The 16887-nt window shown below is 42.5% G+C and overlaps 1 protein-coding gene across 1 annotated transcript in view; it reads left to right on the plus strand.

The window, feature by feature from the left end:
* The window catches only part of ADARB1 (adenosine deaminase, RNA-specific, B1), a gene marked incomplete at its 5' end in the record, with an annotated part of 18999 nt that extends 2981 nt beyond the window's left edge, over window positions 1–16018 (plus strand). The window contains 4 exons of the mRNA XM_010020529.1: window positions 524–692; window positions 7196–7377; window positions 14324–14502; window positions 15169–16018. Coding sequence (XP_010018831.1) covers window positions 524–692; window positions 7196–7377; window positions 14324–14502; window positions 15169–15345 — 707 coding nt within the window. The remainder of the gene's footprint in view (window positions 1–523; window positions 693–7195; window positions 7378–14323; window positions 14503–15168) is intronic.
* Window positions 16019–16887: the final 869 nt, after the last annotated feature.

Consider the following 16887-nt stretch of genomic DNA (forward strand, 5'->3'; position numbering starts at 1 on the left):
GTGTCTTCTTTCCTTTTAGTGTAGATGTGTGTTTAGACAAAGATCTCTTCCAAACAAAATCTGAGCTGTTCTTCCTGTGTGATAGAAGTTCAGTGTAGACTGATCCACCATGTGGTCTTGAAGAGGCTGAAAGCCAGCCGAGATAAGCCAGTGAGTCAGCAAGTATTTGTACAGAACTAACCAAACCCTTTCATTGTTTCCAGCTTTTAACAGTAGTTTTCTGCCTGCCCCTTTCTTGATCTGTCTGTTAACTTTGTTCTAATGCTGTAATATGCAGAACAGAATTGAAGAGCTCCCTGCTGTGTACTGCTCCTTTGTGGAAAGCTTGGTTTCGTTGCAAGCGTGTGTTAGAAGACAGTCTGAGAGATGTCTGATGCTGTAGCTCATTTTCAAGGAGCAATAGAAATTCGTATGCAAGCCAGCAGGCAAATACCTTTAATTGACTCCTCTTATTGTAATGCTGTCTGTAAAACACTTTGAGAATGTTCCTCAACTGATTGTAAGCGATTTTTGTATCATTTAGATCAAGGGGACAGGCATCCAAACCGCAAAGCAAGAGGACAGCTACGGACAAAGATAGAATCTGGGGAAGGGACCATCCCTGTGCGCTCCACTACCACTATCCAGACGTGGGATGGTGTGTTGCAAGGAGAAAGGCTACTTACCATGTCCTGCAGTGACAAGATAGCGAGGTGAGATATGGAACGATTGCTTTCTTTGATACTGCTTTTTATTGCTGAACAAGGAGGGTTGCATGATACCTATAGTGAACGGGCAGGTTCTTGGTTTGCTTATTTCATTGCTTAGATGTAGCGTGGGGGTGGCTTTAACTCCAGTGATAAAGCTCTAGTTCTTCACCTGCTCTTGGTGTCAGACCTTCTGCTGGCTTCAGAGGCAAGGTGAAATCATAATGTATCATTCCAGCCACTTCAAGTCATGACAGCTTTGGTTTGTATTTATATCACTAGGAAATAGAAGAGGAATGCCTCTTTTTCCCCTTCTCCTGAGAGTAGTATAGCATTAGTAAAACAACGCAATAAATACATTACACTAGTTATATTTGGATAACTTCCTCTGTTGATATACATCCTTTGCCTCATCCCTGGCAGTGTTCAAGGCCAGGTTAGACACAGGGGCTTGGAGCAACCTGCTCTAGTGGAAGGTGTCCTTGCCCATGTCAGGGGGTTGGAACTGGATAAGCTTTAAAGTTCCTTTCAACCTAAGCGATTTCGTGATTCTTTGATATCAAAAGATAGATACATTTTGCATGGATAGACTTAGATTTGCATCATTTTATACAGAGAGAAAGTGTTCCAGTTAAAAAAATATTCATTGATGGGCACTTTTAATTTATAACTTTAAAATTATTTTAATTTAAATACTTAGATTATCATTAGATATTTAGTTTCCAACACTAGTGCTTTTATTTATATTTTATCCAATTCCTTCTTCTTTGTCCTTTTTGACAAAGAATGTAAGATTTATTCTTTTTGTTCAAAACCATAAATAGACAAATAATTACCCCCCCAAAAAAGTTTAGCAGCAGTGTCCTTTAACAAGTATCAGAATATAGGAGAGTTGCAGCATCTTGAAATGAATCTGTGTGTTTGCAGCCTCTGTGTTCTTGCAAACTAGATGAGAAATGAGTATTTCAGCTGATGGTATTTTACTTACATTCTAATGAAAATAGGTCTGCTGTTTTGTCAAGTCACAGTTCAAAATGTATTAAGTGTGTTAAGTGGAACTATTCTTGTGAACAGCATATGCCACATCAAAAAGGCAGCAGGAAGGTTATGGAGTCACTTTGTTCCTCTAGTCTTGTCTCAAGTAATCAGCATCTCTACTGAAGGAAGATGTTTTACTTTAGTTTAAAACTAATCATAACTGGATAGAGCCTTTCAGAAGCTAGGACAGATAATTCTACAAAAATGCCATTTCAGTTTCTTTTAGGATATTTTCCATCAAATTCACCAAATAAATTCCCCAGCCTCATGCCAGGGATTTCTCCCAAGCACCCCACATGGTAACTGTGCCCCATTCAGTTGATTTCTTTTATCACATCATCGTTGCTGTTAGTGCAAATGACAAAGAAATGAAGCCAGTTGTTGAGCTAGAACCCATTTGACTATTTTGTTGATTTTGTGTGATGCAGAACAGACTCCATCTCTCGCTTGCCTAGCTAGCTGTCACCTCTCCTTGGGGCTAATGGGAATAATTTTGTTTGTGCCAGTGAAGGAAGCAAATAGAACCCCTTGACACAGAACACAGACTGTATGACGGGTAAGGAGGCCCAAATTTTCATATTCTTTTTTTAATTTCCTTATTTTTTTTACATTTCCCTGACACTTCTGACCGTGCTTTGTCCATTTTACCTTTTAAAGAATGCATTGCTCTGGAGTGTCCAGCGCTCAGCCCTCCAGTATGCCTGAGCCCTGTGAATTTCCACTGAGCTTTCCCAAAGCTTCACAGTCCCAGCCTGGAAAAGACGTGGATAAATTCAGGGTGCAGGATTGCACGAGCAGGAAAAGTCTTGTATTTGAACGGCCTCATCTGTGTGGATTATATATGTATAATCCAAGCTATTATTTCCAGCCTCTGAGTGCTTTGATGCAGTGTGCTGCTGAGCACCTTCCTGAGCCTGGTAGGAACATCTAAGAAAAACGTGGAAAGGCCATGAGTGTGTTCCCATTTGGGTCAGAAGCACTAGAACAGGATTATCCTGGTGTGTTAGTGCCTAGTGGCACTGCAGTGTGGTGTTAGGGCACTTTCTGTGACCAGAGTAACTGTTTTGAGAGATTAATATACATGCATTTTTTTTCAATGTATCCTAAACTTGTTCTGTGGTACTTTATGATGTCTGGTTTTATCACCCTCCTTTTGATGTGCTTTTCCACCCCCATTCATTTTAAGTTACTTGGCTTCAAATAATTACTTAAATTCTCATGAAACATTCAGAATGAAAGTTTGTAACTCAATCTTTCTCTTTGAAGTTGCACCAATGCATCTTAAAATCATAGGCATGCTCACTAAAGCTATGTCCATGCCCATCCATCTGTCTTCGAGTTGGAGAGTTATTTCTAAGTGGCAAACTCCATGACAGAGCCAGTGGGATTTCTGGACAGCAATAGAAGGAGCAATTCTCCTCATCAATTCTTAAGCCAGGTGACAGTGGCCATGTGAATGTATTCACTTGGATATTCTTCCCTCTGAGGGTGGTCAGATGCTGGCACAGAGAAGCTGTGGTAGTGTTCAAGGCCAGGTTGGACACAGGGGCTTGGAGCAACCTGCTCTAGTGGAAGGCGTCCTTGCCCATGGCAGGGGGTTGGCACTGGATGAGCTTTAAGGTCCTTTCCATCCCAAACCATTCTAGGATCCTATGATACGTGTTGGCTGCATGACACCTAGGTAAAAAAACCTGTGGGGAAGTGGTAGGAAATCACTACCCAAGATGTAGCATCTAAATAACCAGAAGTAGCATCATGTAACCTCTCAAACCAGTGACCTGAGTCTTGACCCATGCTCACTGTGGTATGCAGCAAATCCTGGCAACGCCAGAAAAGCTGGGACAGGTCAGAGCTGTGTGCTTGCCAGCCCAGGAACAGCTACAAGGGAAAGCAGATTCTCTTGGCTGTAACTGCAAATGTGACCTCAGGATAAATGAAAAGATGTTTGCAGGAAGTGCTGCTGTCGAAGACCATGGACTTTGTGCCCTGACTGATTTATGCTGTGGGCCGCTGACTAAGCCGCTTGACGTAGAGGGAGCTTTGACTCCACTCAGTAAAGATGTTGCTGCCTGTTTATGCTGTGACTCATGAAAGGCATAGGCTGGTCATAGAGATTCAGTTAATCCCTTAAGGAAACAAAGAGAAATCAGATTTAAAGTCAGAAAAGAAACCAGATTGCAGTTAGCTGAATTAAGTCATCTCTGCTCCTTTGTTCTGCCAGATAATGACCCAGCTAGATGGGTGTCCACACATCACCTGCCCAGCATGGGTCTGATTTGATGCTGAGCAGTAGAAGTGTCCCTGCAAATGAATGATGAGCCTGTGGAACTAGTGATGGGAGAATTGTCTTCTGTTATCACCTTCTTGAGCCACCAGATGCTCCTAAATGAGCATTGTGCTGTGGCCAGGGTCTGTCTGCTCTAGTGCAGTGTGACATGGCACAGGAAAGGTTCATTTCTATGTTATAAACTACATCTGAGCCCTGGAAGGTTGGAGTTGAAAGCTAGATTTAAGTTGCTTCAGCTCCTTAACTCTTTTCTGATAGTGTTTTTAATGTGCAGAAAAAATCCTTTGGTTAATTGTTGCACTGGAAAGGCAACACTGACTTTATTCAAGTTTTCTGTAATAGAATTTGCTTTTTCTGCTCTGCAGTTCATGGTTTGAAGTGAGATATCGAATTTGGCTACAAAAGAATTTGTGTCTTCAGTAAACATTTAGTACTAGATTGACAGCATTTGTTGGCATGCATTCTGACAAGTTGTGCTTGTAAACTGGAAGGACGAGGCAGTTTTACCATTTCAGGATGCAATCAAATGCCTGTGGCCTTCAGGAAACTGATGCGTGGTATTGGTGTAGCTACTTCTCAGTTTATATCTAGAAAGGTTGTTTTTAGTATACATGCTAATGAAAGTGAGAAATTACTGCTTGACAGGAAGAAGTACAGTATAAAAAAAGGAACACAAGAAAATCTTTATAAATCCTTCCCTTTTGACTCTGTTACAATCTGCATTTGGGTTTCATGTTTACTGCTGTGTTACTGACAGTTTCTGATACAAGTATATGTTTCTATAGCTAATTATATGTTCTTTTATTATAGCCGTTGACATTTAAAGCTATTTTTATAAAGCTAACCACCATCCAACCCTGCCTAATAAATAGTAAGAGCTTGCGGTTTTGGCTGTATGAATGGTTGCTGCAAACCTTGTCCTTGCAGCCACTCTACTCTGTGTCCACGCTCCTCCTCTTTTAATTAAAAGAAGTTTACAAGGCAGACTACAGCTTTCATTTTCAGTGCAGGGAAGGACACCAAGTAACTCAAGGATATCTGGAGAGGGGCTTTGGACAAGGGCCTGTAGGGACAGGACAAGGGGAATGGCTTTAACCTGACAGAGGAGACTGAGATGAGCTCTGAGGCAGAAGTTCTTCCCTGTGAGGGTGCTGAGGCGCTGGCACAGGGTGCCCAGAGGAGGCTGTGGCTGGCCCATCCCTGGCAGGGTTCAAGGCCAGGTTGGACACAGGGGCTTGGAGCAACCTGCTCTAGTGGAAGGTGTCCCTGCCTGTGGCAGGGGGATGGAACTGCATGAGCTTTAAGGTCCCTTCCAACCCAAACCATTCTATGGTTCTAAGTGTGAGAGGAAGCAGCAAAACACAAGCTCTGGAAATACTGGAGACTGAAGCAAGGAAAAGGGTCTGGCAAAGGTTTTATTTAGGAAGCTAGTGCTTGCCAGAGAAATGCTTTGGCTTTTTTTAAAATGTCCATCTGTCTCTCAAATACTGTTCATGAAAGGTAACCTGTGATGTGCCTTACTGAAGGAAGCTCAGTGTGTGACTGCAAGTTTCAGCTACTTTTGTAAGACCCCAGTTTGCAATGCTCAGTCTTGAATTCTTCCCAGATGTTTCTTCCATAATATCATCTGTCTGTAGCAGTCCACATGCTTCTTTATGCTTGACATAGGTAACACTGCAAATAACAAGAAAATACTACTACAATTCATGTGTCACTTGAAATACCTCTGTGCTTACAAAATTCTATCATGGTGTGGTCCTTGGAAAAGTATCTTAGTCCTGGGAAGCAATAATTTTCACTTGATATCTTTCCTCTGTCATCTGGTTGCTGATTGCATTTTCAGTGTTATACAAAATAGGCCTTTATTCATTGTAAAATCTGCTTTATTTTTTATTGGCATAGCATTTTTATTCAGTAGGGCCAGCTTTTTTAATGACAGGTGAGTAAGCTAGTGCACATTGCCTCCATTTTCATCCTCAGTGAAGATACACAAAGCAGTTGTTTCCTTGGATTGGGATTTTTATTTTGCTCTTTTTTCCTGTTAAACATTTTAGTAGTTCAGGTTTTGCAGTGGTGAAGCAGCTGTATGGTTTCTAGCCTGAGCTGGTGGTGATGTGTAAGCCATGCCATCCCAGCACAAGCTGCAGGAAACATTACTAGCAACATCCACGTTTCCCATTTTCCTAAGGAAACCTTGCCACGTGGTTTAGGATGGACCTTTAATAAGGACAAACCATTCTGCAAGAGTGTGAGAGCTCATCTGTTTTATTCAAGCACCAGAAGAAACTTTCTGCTGCTTGTGTCTGGGTGTTGCAGTTGTACTCAAGCGTGCTGTTTTCATAGTGCCAAGCTGCTTGCAAGTATACCTCAGAGACAAGGACAGTGAAAATACTCCACAGTAAAACCTCTTTGAGGTTTGAGAAAGTACTTTGTATGACTGTTACATGCAGGCTGATAGCCAAAACTTCATCAAATGAACACAGCTACACAGAATCCCTGCCACCAGACCTGAGCCAGTGTAGGTCACATTGGTGCAGACAGGGATTTGTGGTTGGCGTCTATGAAGCGAAGTGAGCAAAGAGTATATGCACTCTTCCTATTTTCAGGTTTCAGAATCAGTTTTCTCCCTGCCCATGGATATTGTGAGCAACTACATATGTCCTTCCTGGCAGACAGTTTGGCTGGGGTGTCAAAGACAAGCTTTCCCTTACGGTCCTGAGGTCTTGCAGACACAATCCTTCTGTGTTCTGGGAAGGATGGTTTGCCTGCTGCCAGGTGTCTTTTGGAGGCATCAGCTACTGTTTCTGACAGAGAATCTCACAGTTTTGCTTTCTCTGGTTGAATGATCCTGTCTATCTCTGGCATTAGATTGCTGGAAAATGCATCATCAGATGAGTCAGTGGGGAAATAAAGTCATGGAGACTGCTCCTGAAGTGGATGCTGACAGTAGACCTGTTGCTATAGGTCATCTTACTCTGGATTTCATTGGGCATCCTATAAGCTGATCTCTGATATTCTGGCAGGTGTCAGCTGTGCTACCACAGTCATGTGCTGGTCAAGAGGAAGGGTTCAAAGTCTAGTCTGTTGTGATTGACTGCTGTTATGTCTGGCAGATGTTCCTTGTTCCATTAAAAAGAAAGTGTTTTTTTTGTTTTGTTTTGTTTTGTTTTTCCCTCCCTCTTAGGTGGAACGTTTTGGGTATTCAAGGAGCGTTACTTAGCCTCTTTGTGGAGCCAGTTTACTTCTCTAGCATCATCTTGGGGAGTTTATATCATGGGGATCATCTATCCAGAGCCGTATACCAGAGGATAGCAGAGATAGAAGATCTACCACCTCTTTATACACTCAACAGACCTTTACTTAGTGGCAAGTATCTAATGGAGAAGGCCGTGCCGGTAACTAAGTCTGTTCCAGTAGCAATGTGATTTTGCAGTTCTCAAAACCTTGCAAATTATGTACTGTGAGTAAACTGCTTTCTGGTTACAACAGAGAAGTTATGTTCTAAACCTAATATAGATACTTGGTCAGAAATACCATAGCATCTTTATGAGTTAGAAGGTGGAAAGAACTGGGGTATGAACCTATGTGGGTTTACATGATTGCTTTCTGGAGCATGCCCTAGCAATATGTGAGGCAAGTTGAAGGCCCTGGCTTAGTGAAACCTCTTCCTACTCATGAAATAATGTGTTAGCTGTCACTGTTGCTTCTCTTGCCATTGCAGGTATCTATTGAATGACCACATCCTTAATCAGTATGTCAAGATAGACACATTTGATTCACCATTTCTAGATCTATAAGAAACTAAAAATGGATGCAGAGAACATCTCAGCTGCCACTGCTTGTATTTTCTTTTTATCATTCATCTGTTGGATGCAGCAGTAGCTTTAATTCGCATGGCACCCAACTTGTTTGTATGACCCAATAATACTTTCATTTCCACTTTGTGGAAGGTTAATGCACATATGCAGCATTCAGAGCCCAGTGGCACATTCTTTGGGAGTATTTTTAAGAGTATTAAATATATCTGACAGACAGCAATATGGCAAGTCCCAGCCAGGGTAGTTAGCAGTGGTCTTCTGCAGTTGCTGGTGAACAGTTAACTACTGTTCTTTGGCTTTGAGCTGATCCTAGGCTCTAGTGGGGCTAAGAGGAATGGCAGTCTTTGAATGAGCAGGTCGTAACTTCTAATTGAGCTGTGACTGTCAAAGGGAGTTCTGAAGTGTCTTAAATCCTAAAACTACTAGTTAAAGTAGTGCTGTGAAAGTTGCAAACCTGAAATCTCTCATCCTCCCTCTCATGTGCATTGCTTTGTTCTGTAGAAGTTGGCTTTTGGCGTGTGTCTGTTTTCCAGAAGAAAACACACACCCCCAAAAAAACCCCACCAAACCCAAAACCCTTCAGTAATTTAAAGCATTTTTCAAATAGATTTAAGGAGGGAGTGGAGAAAAGAGCATATTGAATAATGAGCATTTCTTCAGATAAGAAAGGTAATGAATAAGGATTCCCTGAACTAGTATGTACAAAAGTGTTAAGTAACATTTTTCCTTGTATTAGCAAGTAAGTAACAATTAAAACACAGTGCCAATCTAATAGTATGGGCATAGTAGCTGATGTGTGATCTAATTTGGGGAATTTTTATCTTTAGCTTTTCAAGACAGCAGGTTCAGGACAGGGTGAGGGGAGGTTTCAACAACATATAATAGTACTTTGTCTTCTTAAAAATCATCTTTCTGCAATATTGATGTCATCTATTTGCCCTGAAATAGCACCATCTGTTTAAACAGCTCAGCCAGGACTAGCTGAGCAGCAGAGAGTGTTCAGAAATGTTCTGTGTTGAGTTTTCATGGAAATACACATCTCCAAAATGTATGGGAAGCTGGTCTGGAAGGTTGGACAGAGAATTGTCTTGGTAGATTTTCTTCTACTGGTTCAGTCTTCTGACCCATGCTGTTAGATTCAGTGGGGCATTTGTGTAGCTGCCCATCTGCTCTTCAGTTCCGATATTTTGCACTGTATTCCTCCCTAGAGTAAGCACCACAGAAATCCCCAATTCTATGTTCCTCCTGGTACCACACACACAACTGTGTGATGGTGACTCGTTTCTACCAGAGGGATGAATCGAATGAGAAGCTTTTTCCCCACTGTCTCACCTGTTTAGCTGAGAAAGTACTGTAAAAACTGCTTTTTTTGTCTCATAAAACAAGTTTTATGGCTGCAGGGATAATTGCATTAAGTCGAAGTCAGGCTGAGTTATTGTTATCTACTGTTAAAACCTGTCTTTTCATAGTTTTTCTTTCCTTGTAGGAGATTTTTCTACTTCAGCCTTATTTTCCCAGCAAGTTACATATGAACATGCACATCAGAGTGGTTGCTTTTCAGCTAGGTGATGCTGGAAACCTGAATGCTGGTAGAAAACTCCTCCCTGTGCTTACTCCTGGAAGCCTTTTGGTTGCAGGACCTAGCCTTTCAGTGTGCTTTTAGCACCCTAGCACTGAGGGTATGGGAGCTTTTGTTGAGAATTGGCCAGCTCACTGAGAGAAGACAGGGTCAGATGTTGTGATTTTCTAGAATAAACTGAAAAGGGATTGGTTTCTCAAATGGCATGAGGATGAGTCTATACGTAAGTGAGTAACAAAGTGCCAGTCTGCAGGGTAACCGACACAGACTCTTTTTGGAGCTGGTGTGGGAGGTGGACACGAAAGAGTTCACCCAGAATGGAAGCAGGGTGGCAGAGCTCAGCAGATACTCTATTCAGAGTCAGCCTTTGAAAATCATTGGATCACAGGCTGGTTTGGCTTGGGAGGGATGTTAAAGTTCATCCAGTTCCAACCCCCTGCCACGGGCAGGGACTCCTTCCACTAGAGCAGGTTGCTCCAAGCCCCTGTGTCCAACCTGGCCTTGAACACTGCCAGGGATGGGGCAGCCACAGCTTCTCTGGGCACCCTGTGCCAGCGCCTCAGCACCCTCCCAGGGAAGAGCTGCCTAAGAGCTCATCTCAACCTCCCCTCTGGCAGGTTCAAGCCGTTCTCCTTGTACTGTCCCTACAGACCCTTGTCCAAAGCCCCTCTCCAGGTTTCCTGGAGCCCCTTTAGGCACTGGAAGCTGCTCTACATTCTCCCCTTAAGAAGCCTTATCTTCTCCAGGCTGAACAGCTCTCTTTCAGCTTGTGTTAGCTCTTTTTCTGCTACTTTTTGCAAATGGTTCTCTTATTTACCTTCTTAAATAACTTACATCATCACCAATCTTACTCACCTTGGCTTTTCCTCCAACACACACTTTCCAGGTCTGCAAGGAGCTTGAGGGTCTCTATCTGTGTTGACTCTTCCCAACTAGACCATCTTCATCCAGCTGTCCATTGTCTTATTTTTAAGGTAGACATTGAGAAGATGGGCATTCTGCTCCCTGGGCTCTCTAAGAATTAGTGTCACACTGGCCACCTCCAGTCTCCAGTTAGGCAGTTTTTTTTGAGTCTTTCCCAATATTGTTTGGTTTCCATCTGTGCCCAGCAGGGCAGTATCATAGTTCCTGCAGCCTTCCTGCTGCAGATGTCGTGTTTATTGACTGGCAGTTCCCTGGCACACCTCTAAACTCCTTTAAAATTGGAGTCATGCTGGCTGCCTTCCATCCTGGAGAACTCGTGTGGTTTGTGATGAGAGGTTATGTACCACAACTGCTGTTCCTGCTGCTTCATCTTTAGTTTCCTTGTTGAAAATCAAAGACTTCAACCACCACAAGCAAGGGTGGGTATTAGAAATGTTCATGCCCCAGCACTCCTCTGACTTCTGCCTACGTTTACATTTTTATTTTCTTTTAAACAAAAATAAATCCTTCAGCAGAACCTTTGGTGATTTTTCTGGCTGTTTCCTTGGTACCTGATCCTCCTGCTCACATTGGTGTTTTTCAGCTCTCTCTTTCCTTTTTAATGAAGCTTTTTTGAGCTCTGTCCTCAAAGAACCTCAAGCTTTGTTATTTATATAAGTGCTGGCACAAAGAGATGTGACTTTTTGCCTATTATATCTCATTATAATAATACTTAGCAATAAGTTCTGAGCAATGTTCTCTAAATAGCTTAGTTTTCAACTAAGTTTCAGTATCAAAGGAGAGCAAAATATTTTACATTCTATCCTAGCTTTCTCTCCCATTACTAGTTTCAGGTTATTATGCTATGTTAATGTCTAGGTTTTGAGGGGGAAGATATGATTCACTTGAAGTGTTATCAGATGCTTTGCTTTTGAGATGACATTTATTCCTTGTCAACACTACCTGTGATCCACCTTCAGGGACTCTTTTGCCATCTCTCCAGGGTTCATGCAGATAATGAAGCAGCAGAACAGTGTGTTGCTATTTTAGTCTGTTTGAAATTCTGGTTAAGTCTGTTTTAAAGAATGTATTTAATTCAGCAAGATAACCTAAGGAATGCAACTGTGTAATTGCCATGGAAATGTTGTGCATACTGAATGGTCAGCTTCCTCATGATTTGCTCGTGTGGCTCCTTGTGATGATGTCTGATTAGCTGATAGGGCAGTGGTGTATGGAACAAAGGCACAGATGTCATTACATGGAAGAAAAACCATGACTGACCTGCTTGCCATGTGGTGGCAGCTTCTTAAGCCCTCTTGCCTCAGTAGTTTTGATCCAGAGTTTTGTCAGCACAGTTCTGTTTCGCATAAGCTTCACAAAAGCAGCCTGAATTGATGTGCTCTTGAAGACTCAGAGTTGAGTTTCATTTTGTGTGCACCCAAAGTTGGCAATGTCTGAGGTGTTTGAGTGCAAGCCATGTGTTGTGTGGCTCATGGAGTAGGAGTGTTTGCACTTAAATGGCACAGGACAAGTTGAGGTGTGCATAAGCAGTTTTCAGGAGGTGTGATGCACATGTCCATTGCCAGCCACTCAGAAGGACCTCAGATATTGTGATGAGGACTTTTTGACTCTCATCTTGTCTTAAAGCCCTGTTCTTGTTGGGTCTTCCTCAAGTATTGCTTGTGTGATGTTCTCGATGGTACCTGCTCAACAGGGACTACTGCCTGCCCTCCTGGGCCGGTCAGTATGTGAATCCCACAGCCTGATGTACAGATTGCTGGGTCCATGGCATCCTGCTGTATTTCAGTTCCTGGATGCATCTCTCCTAAAAGAAACCAGAAAATACCTGTTCAGAAAACTTTTGTTCCAACTCTCAATTTTTTTTCAGCTTATATTTTAAGAGAATGAGGGATAGTGAAGTTGGTTTTTATTATTTACTTATTCGTGTAACCACTGGTTATCAGTCACCAGTGACCAGGTTGACATAAACCAAGCATAAAGACAGAACAGCTTCAGGAAGTTCAATGTGATTGATACTTCAAAATGTTGCTTTATGAAAGGAGGAACTGATCGTGACAATCAGCAAACTGAATGTTCCTGTGTTGCTCAGACCTTGTAGGTCTCACATGAGACCTGGCCCATGTGAGCTAGTCCTGTGCTCTTTGTGTATTAGATTGCATTTCAAGTATCAGCAAGAAATGAACCCTGCTGCAACACTTAGATTCAATTTATACAAATTCACTAGATGTTATGAAGTGTAGGACTTAGCAGAACATCAGAGTAGGTTTGAAACAGGTTCTCAGTGAGAGCTGTGTTAATGTGAAAAATGGAATCTTTACTTAGTAGAAAGAAAATCTCACCCTGTTCCTTTGCTCTCTCCTGGTGAGACAACTGAGATATCTTAAAGGTAGAGTTTTTCCACCTCTGTAGATCATAGGATCAACCAGGTTGGAAAAGACCTTTATGATCATCAAGTCCAACCGTTCCCCAGCATTTCCAAGGCCACCACTAACCCATGGCACTGAGGGCCTCATCTACAGGGTTTGTGAACACTTCCAGAATTGGTGATTCCACCACTGCCCTGGGCAGCCTGTTCCATTGCCTGTAACATCTGCAGAATCAAACCTGATGTGCTCCTCCAGTTTTCCATAGCACACACAACCCAAACTTGCAGTCATGGGTGCTGCCTGTGAGTGCAGAGCACATTCAGGACAAGAGCTGCCCGTGGATGGCAGCAGCTGCCATGATCTTCAAGTGTGGTACGGTGCTCGTTGCATACAGTGCATCTCTGCAGTGTTGGGGTCCTGTGGGGGAATAAATCCTGCCCTAGGCCTTGCTTCACCCTTGGGTTAGACTGCTAGTGGCTTTGCTTCTCCATCAGTAGAGATGAAGCTATCATTGATAGGTGTTGCCCAATTTAACATCTGAGCAAAATTATTCAAGTCCTTTTCTGAGTCCTGTGGTTTACCATTTCTAGGCACTGTAAGTAGCAATAGGCATGTGGAGTGGGGAGGCAGCTGAAGCACAGCTGGATTTATGCTGACAGGCCAGTTTTGACATTCTGCAGAGGATGCTGAGGGTTGGGCTCACTCATCCCAACTTGGATGCCCACTGCATCAGTGCTGCTGCCTGTGCTTGTCAAGCCATTTTCCAGTGTAGTTTGGGAGAAGGAGGAAAAAGATTGATAGCTTTTAATGAAGATCACTCAACTGCTACTGAACTGTAGCCACCTTCATGCCTTGGTTTTTAGGGCATTCTGCTGTCCCTGCTCTGACCTAACTCTGTTCTTATGAGGGAAAGTGAAAAAGCACTTTGTAGGCACTTCTAAATCAGCATGACCTCTCCAAATAAGACTGCAGTCCAAGGTTGCTACTGAATTGTAACTGTGTTTAAACATGACCAGTGTTTCACACCCGTTTTGAAATGAGATAAGTAACATGCACCTACATTTTTACAGCAGCAGAGTGAAAGGGAATCAACTGGGGAGTTTCAACTGCCAAAACCTCACAGTATCTGCTTTTCCGTATGCTCAACTTGTCCCTCAACTGAGGGGGCTCCGAGAGCAGTGGCTTCTTGTGCAGGAGCAGAGCAACTTTTTTTTCCTGCTTCATAATTATTGTCGGGTTAATAATTAGTTCACTGGTTTGCCCTGTCAGCAAGACCAGATCCTCCTTAGATGGCTGTGGCAAGGTGCTCATAAAATTAGTGTCCCCATGGACCATGCCCACAGACCTCTCCATGAACCCCTCTGCTGAGGAGGCTGATTTATCACAGCCTTGCTGGGAAGTACAGGAGGAGAGAGCACTTTAGGCAGGATGAGAATGAAGTGTGCATGGCAATATCTCCAAGGTTAGTGACAAATCTACAGGAGAATATCCTCAGGATAAAAGATCTGCTTGTAAGACTCTCAGTGATGTGATTTCATAGCTCTGCCGTATCCATTACTCCCCAGTAAAAACAAAACTCATGAGTTAGTATTTCTTGTTGGCATTAACCATCACTTTTCTTTCAGGTATTAGCAATGCAGAAGCCCGTCAGCCAGGGAAAGCACCAAACTTCAGCGTGAACTGGACAGTAGGAGACACTGGTCTTGAGGTCATTAATGCTACAACTGGCAAAGATGAAATGGGTCGTGCATCTCGCCTTTGTAAGCATGCTTTCTACAGCCGCTGGATGCGTATTCATGCAAAGGTACATCTGCTGGAGTTCTGCATTTCCCACTCCTTAATTCCTAATAAAGTATCTCCAAGTGCTGCTTTCTGTGTTCAGAAACCTCATTCTGAGCCTGTTTTAAGCTGAGCCTTATGTTAGCTATTGCTCCCTGTAGTCATGGAAAAGAACAATGCTGTTTTGGAGCTTATTCTTCAATTTGGTGATGTCTGATCCAATATACATGCAAGGATCTAATAATACTTGGTTTCTAGCTGAGTAAACAAAGGGTGCTATCTCCTTTGAGTTTGCCTTCTCATTTTAATTTATTTGGAAGGATAATCCCAGTTGCAGTGCAGTCCAGCCTGCTGAGGTTTTGCTCTGTCCTCTCAGAAAGAAAAGTTACAACACAGGATCTGTCAGTAGCTTTTAATGTTGAGATTGCTTCCACCAAAAGAAGCCAATAATCCAGAGAAAGCAAAAGGCAGGCGAGCTGGTGAGTCTGCTCAGAGTGGCATGGTGCTTTGGAAGAGGCAAACAGTGCAGTTGGGTGCAGAGCCACAGTGGCTGGAAGGAGCAGTGCTGTACTTGCCTGCCTTTGAACATTTGCTTTAGTAGTTCATTATCTAGCTTTAATAGTAGAGGGTTTCTTAATAACTCACTCTCAAACTGTGATTTAATAGGTTCTTGTCTCTCTTCTCCACACAGCTTTCCTCCAGCTTGCGCTCAAAGATCCTCAAGCCTAGCGTGTACCACGAAACCAAGCAAGGAGCCACTGAGTATCAAACTGCCAAAGAGTGTTTGTTTAAAGCATTCCTGAAGGCAGGACTTGGAGCCTGGGTGGAGAAGCCGATCGAACAGGATCAGTTTTCTCTCACAGTTTAATTCACAGACTGCACATCACTTTGGAAAGGGGGTTGTTCTGGAAATTCCTGGTGTCCAGCATTGCTTTCTGGCATCTCCTCAGCCGTCAGAACATCTTTTATCCTGTTTGGAGTTGGGTTTTTCCTTTGTTTTTTATTTGAAACTTCATAGTAACTGTTTCTGTTTTGCCTGAGTATTGAAACTCAATGCTGGTCTGACACATACTTGTATATTTTGTTACGGGAAAGTAGTTTCTGGTGTATTTCTAGAAAGACTTTCACTGTAGAAAACTCGCAGTAAGGCTCTTCTTACAGTACACAATGACTCATTTTTTCTGGGTTAAAATCATTTCTTTTTTACATTCAATGGCATCAAGTGCATGAAGAAAGTTTCTCCAGGTTTTCCACCACATTTTTAGGAAGTAGCTTATTTTTTCTTTTTATTAAAGAAAATAGGTGACAAAGCTGATTCTGCTTCTCCCTTAACTTGGGTTTCAACTGCAGGTATTTCTAGCATATAGACCACAGAGCCAGAATGGAGTCTGGACAGCTAGTTTTTCCCCACTTCCTTGCTCTTGAAAACCAGCTGCTGAGAATTTCATGTCTTTGATGTATGTATTTATTAGTCTGTGACCCAGTTTTTAACATGCAGCTTTTTATTCTGTTTTTAAAAATACATTTACCTCCCATTTACACACATTGTGAAGTCTTCATGTTTTATTTTTTACCATTGTAAACTGGAAACAACAAAATAATTATTCGTAAGTTAAGAAGTTTAGTCTATAATGTGCAGGAACGTGTTTAGAAGTAGGTGATTTGTATATCCCAGGAACTCACCACAATACAATCCTAGCAGTAATATGACAACTTGAAAAGGAAATTGCTCATTTTAAGGGCCTGAATTGCCAAAACCAGTCACTTCCTGGGTATTGAATTGCTCTCCTCTTGGAAATCAGAAGTTCTTGTATGGACAAAAAGTTGTTAAAACTTCTTTCCTGTGTTACATCTGTTTTCACCCAAGTTGCTGTGTCTCTGAGGTTTCATTGCCTTTTGTGTTTACATGTGTGATGGTCTTCATGGAGCTGATTAGGTAAGTTGCTCTCAAAATGTGCTTTCGTTTGCTTTGATGATTACTTAGAAAGGTGTTTTTCCTAAAGGTGTAGACACTTCTGCTTTATGTAAAAATGTAGGATAGAAAGGAAATATTGTGAGATCAGTTTGATTAACTGGTGTATAGAAGACATTTTTCAAAACACTTTTTAGGACGTGATATGTAGGGGCAGATGAGACAATATCCAGTATCGCTTCTCTGCTCACATGGCGTGTGTCCAAACACAACACTTGGCTCATGCCCATCCAGGTATCACCCGTGCTTTCCGAAGAGCATCTCAGAGATCCTCCATGTTCCCTTTGCAGACCATGAAGGTGATGCTTCGTGACATGGGAGTTTGCTTGGCAGAACCCAGTCGGTGCCCCACTGTTCCTGCTGTTGGGTCCTGTTCTCTGTTCTACTGTCCCTTGCCCGTGCTGCACAGGACATCAGATCAGCGGGCTGGTCCGTGCT

Source organism: Nestor notabilis, unplaced genomic scaffold, assembly GCF_000696875.1.
Source record: "Nestor notabilis isolate BGI_N333 unplaced genomic scaffold, ASM69687v1 scaffold16108, whole genome shotgun sequence".
In the NCBI taxonomy this organism is placed as follows: domain Eukaryota; kingdom Metazoa; phylum Chordata; class Aves; order Psittaciformes; family Psittacidae; genus Nestor; species Nestor notabilis.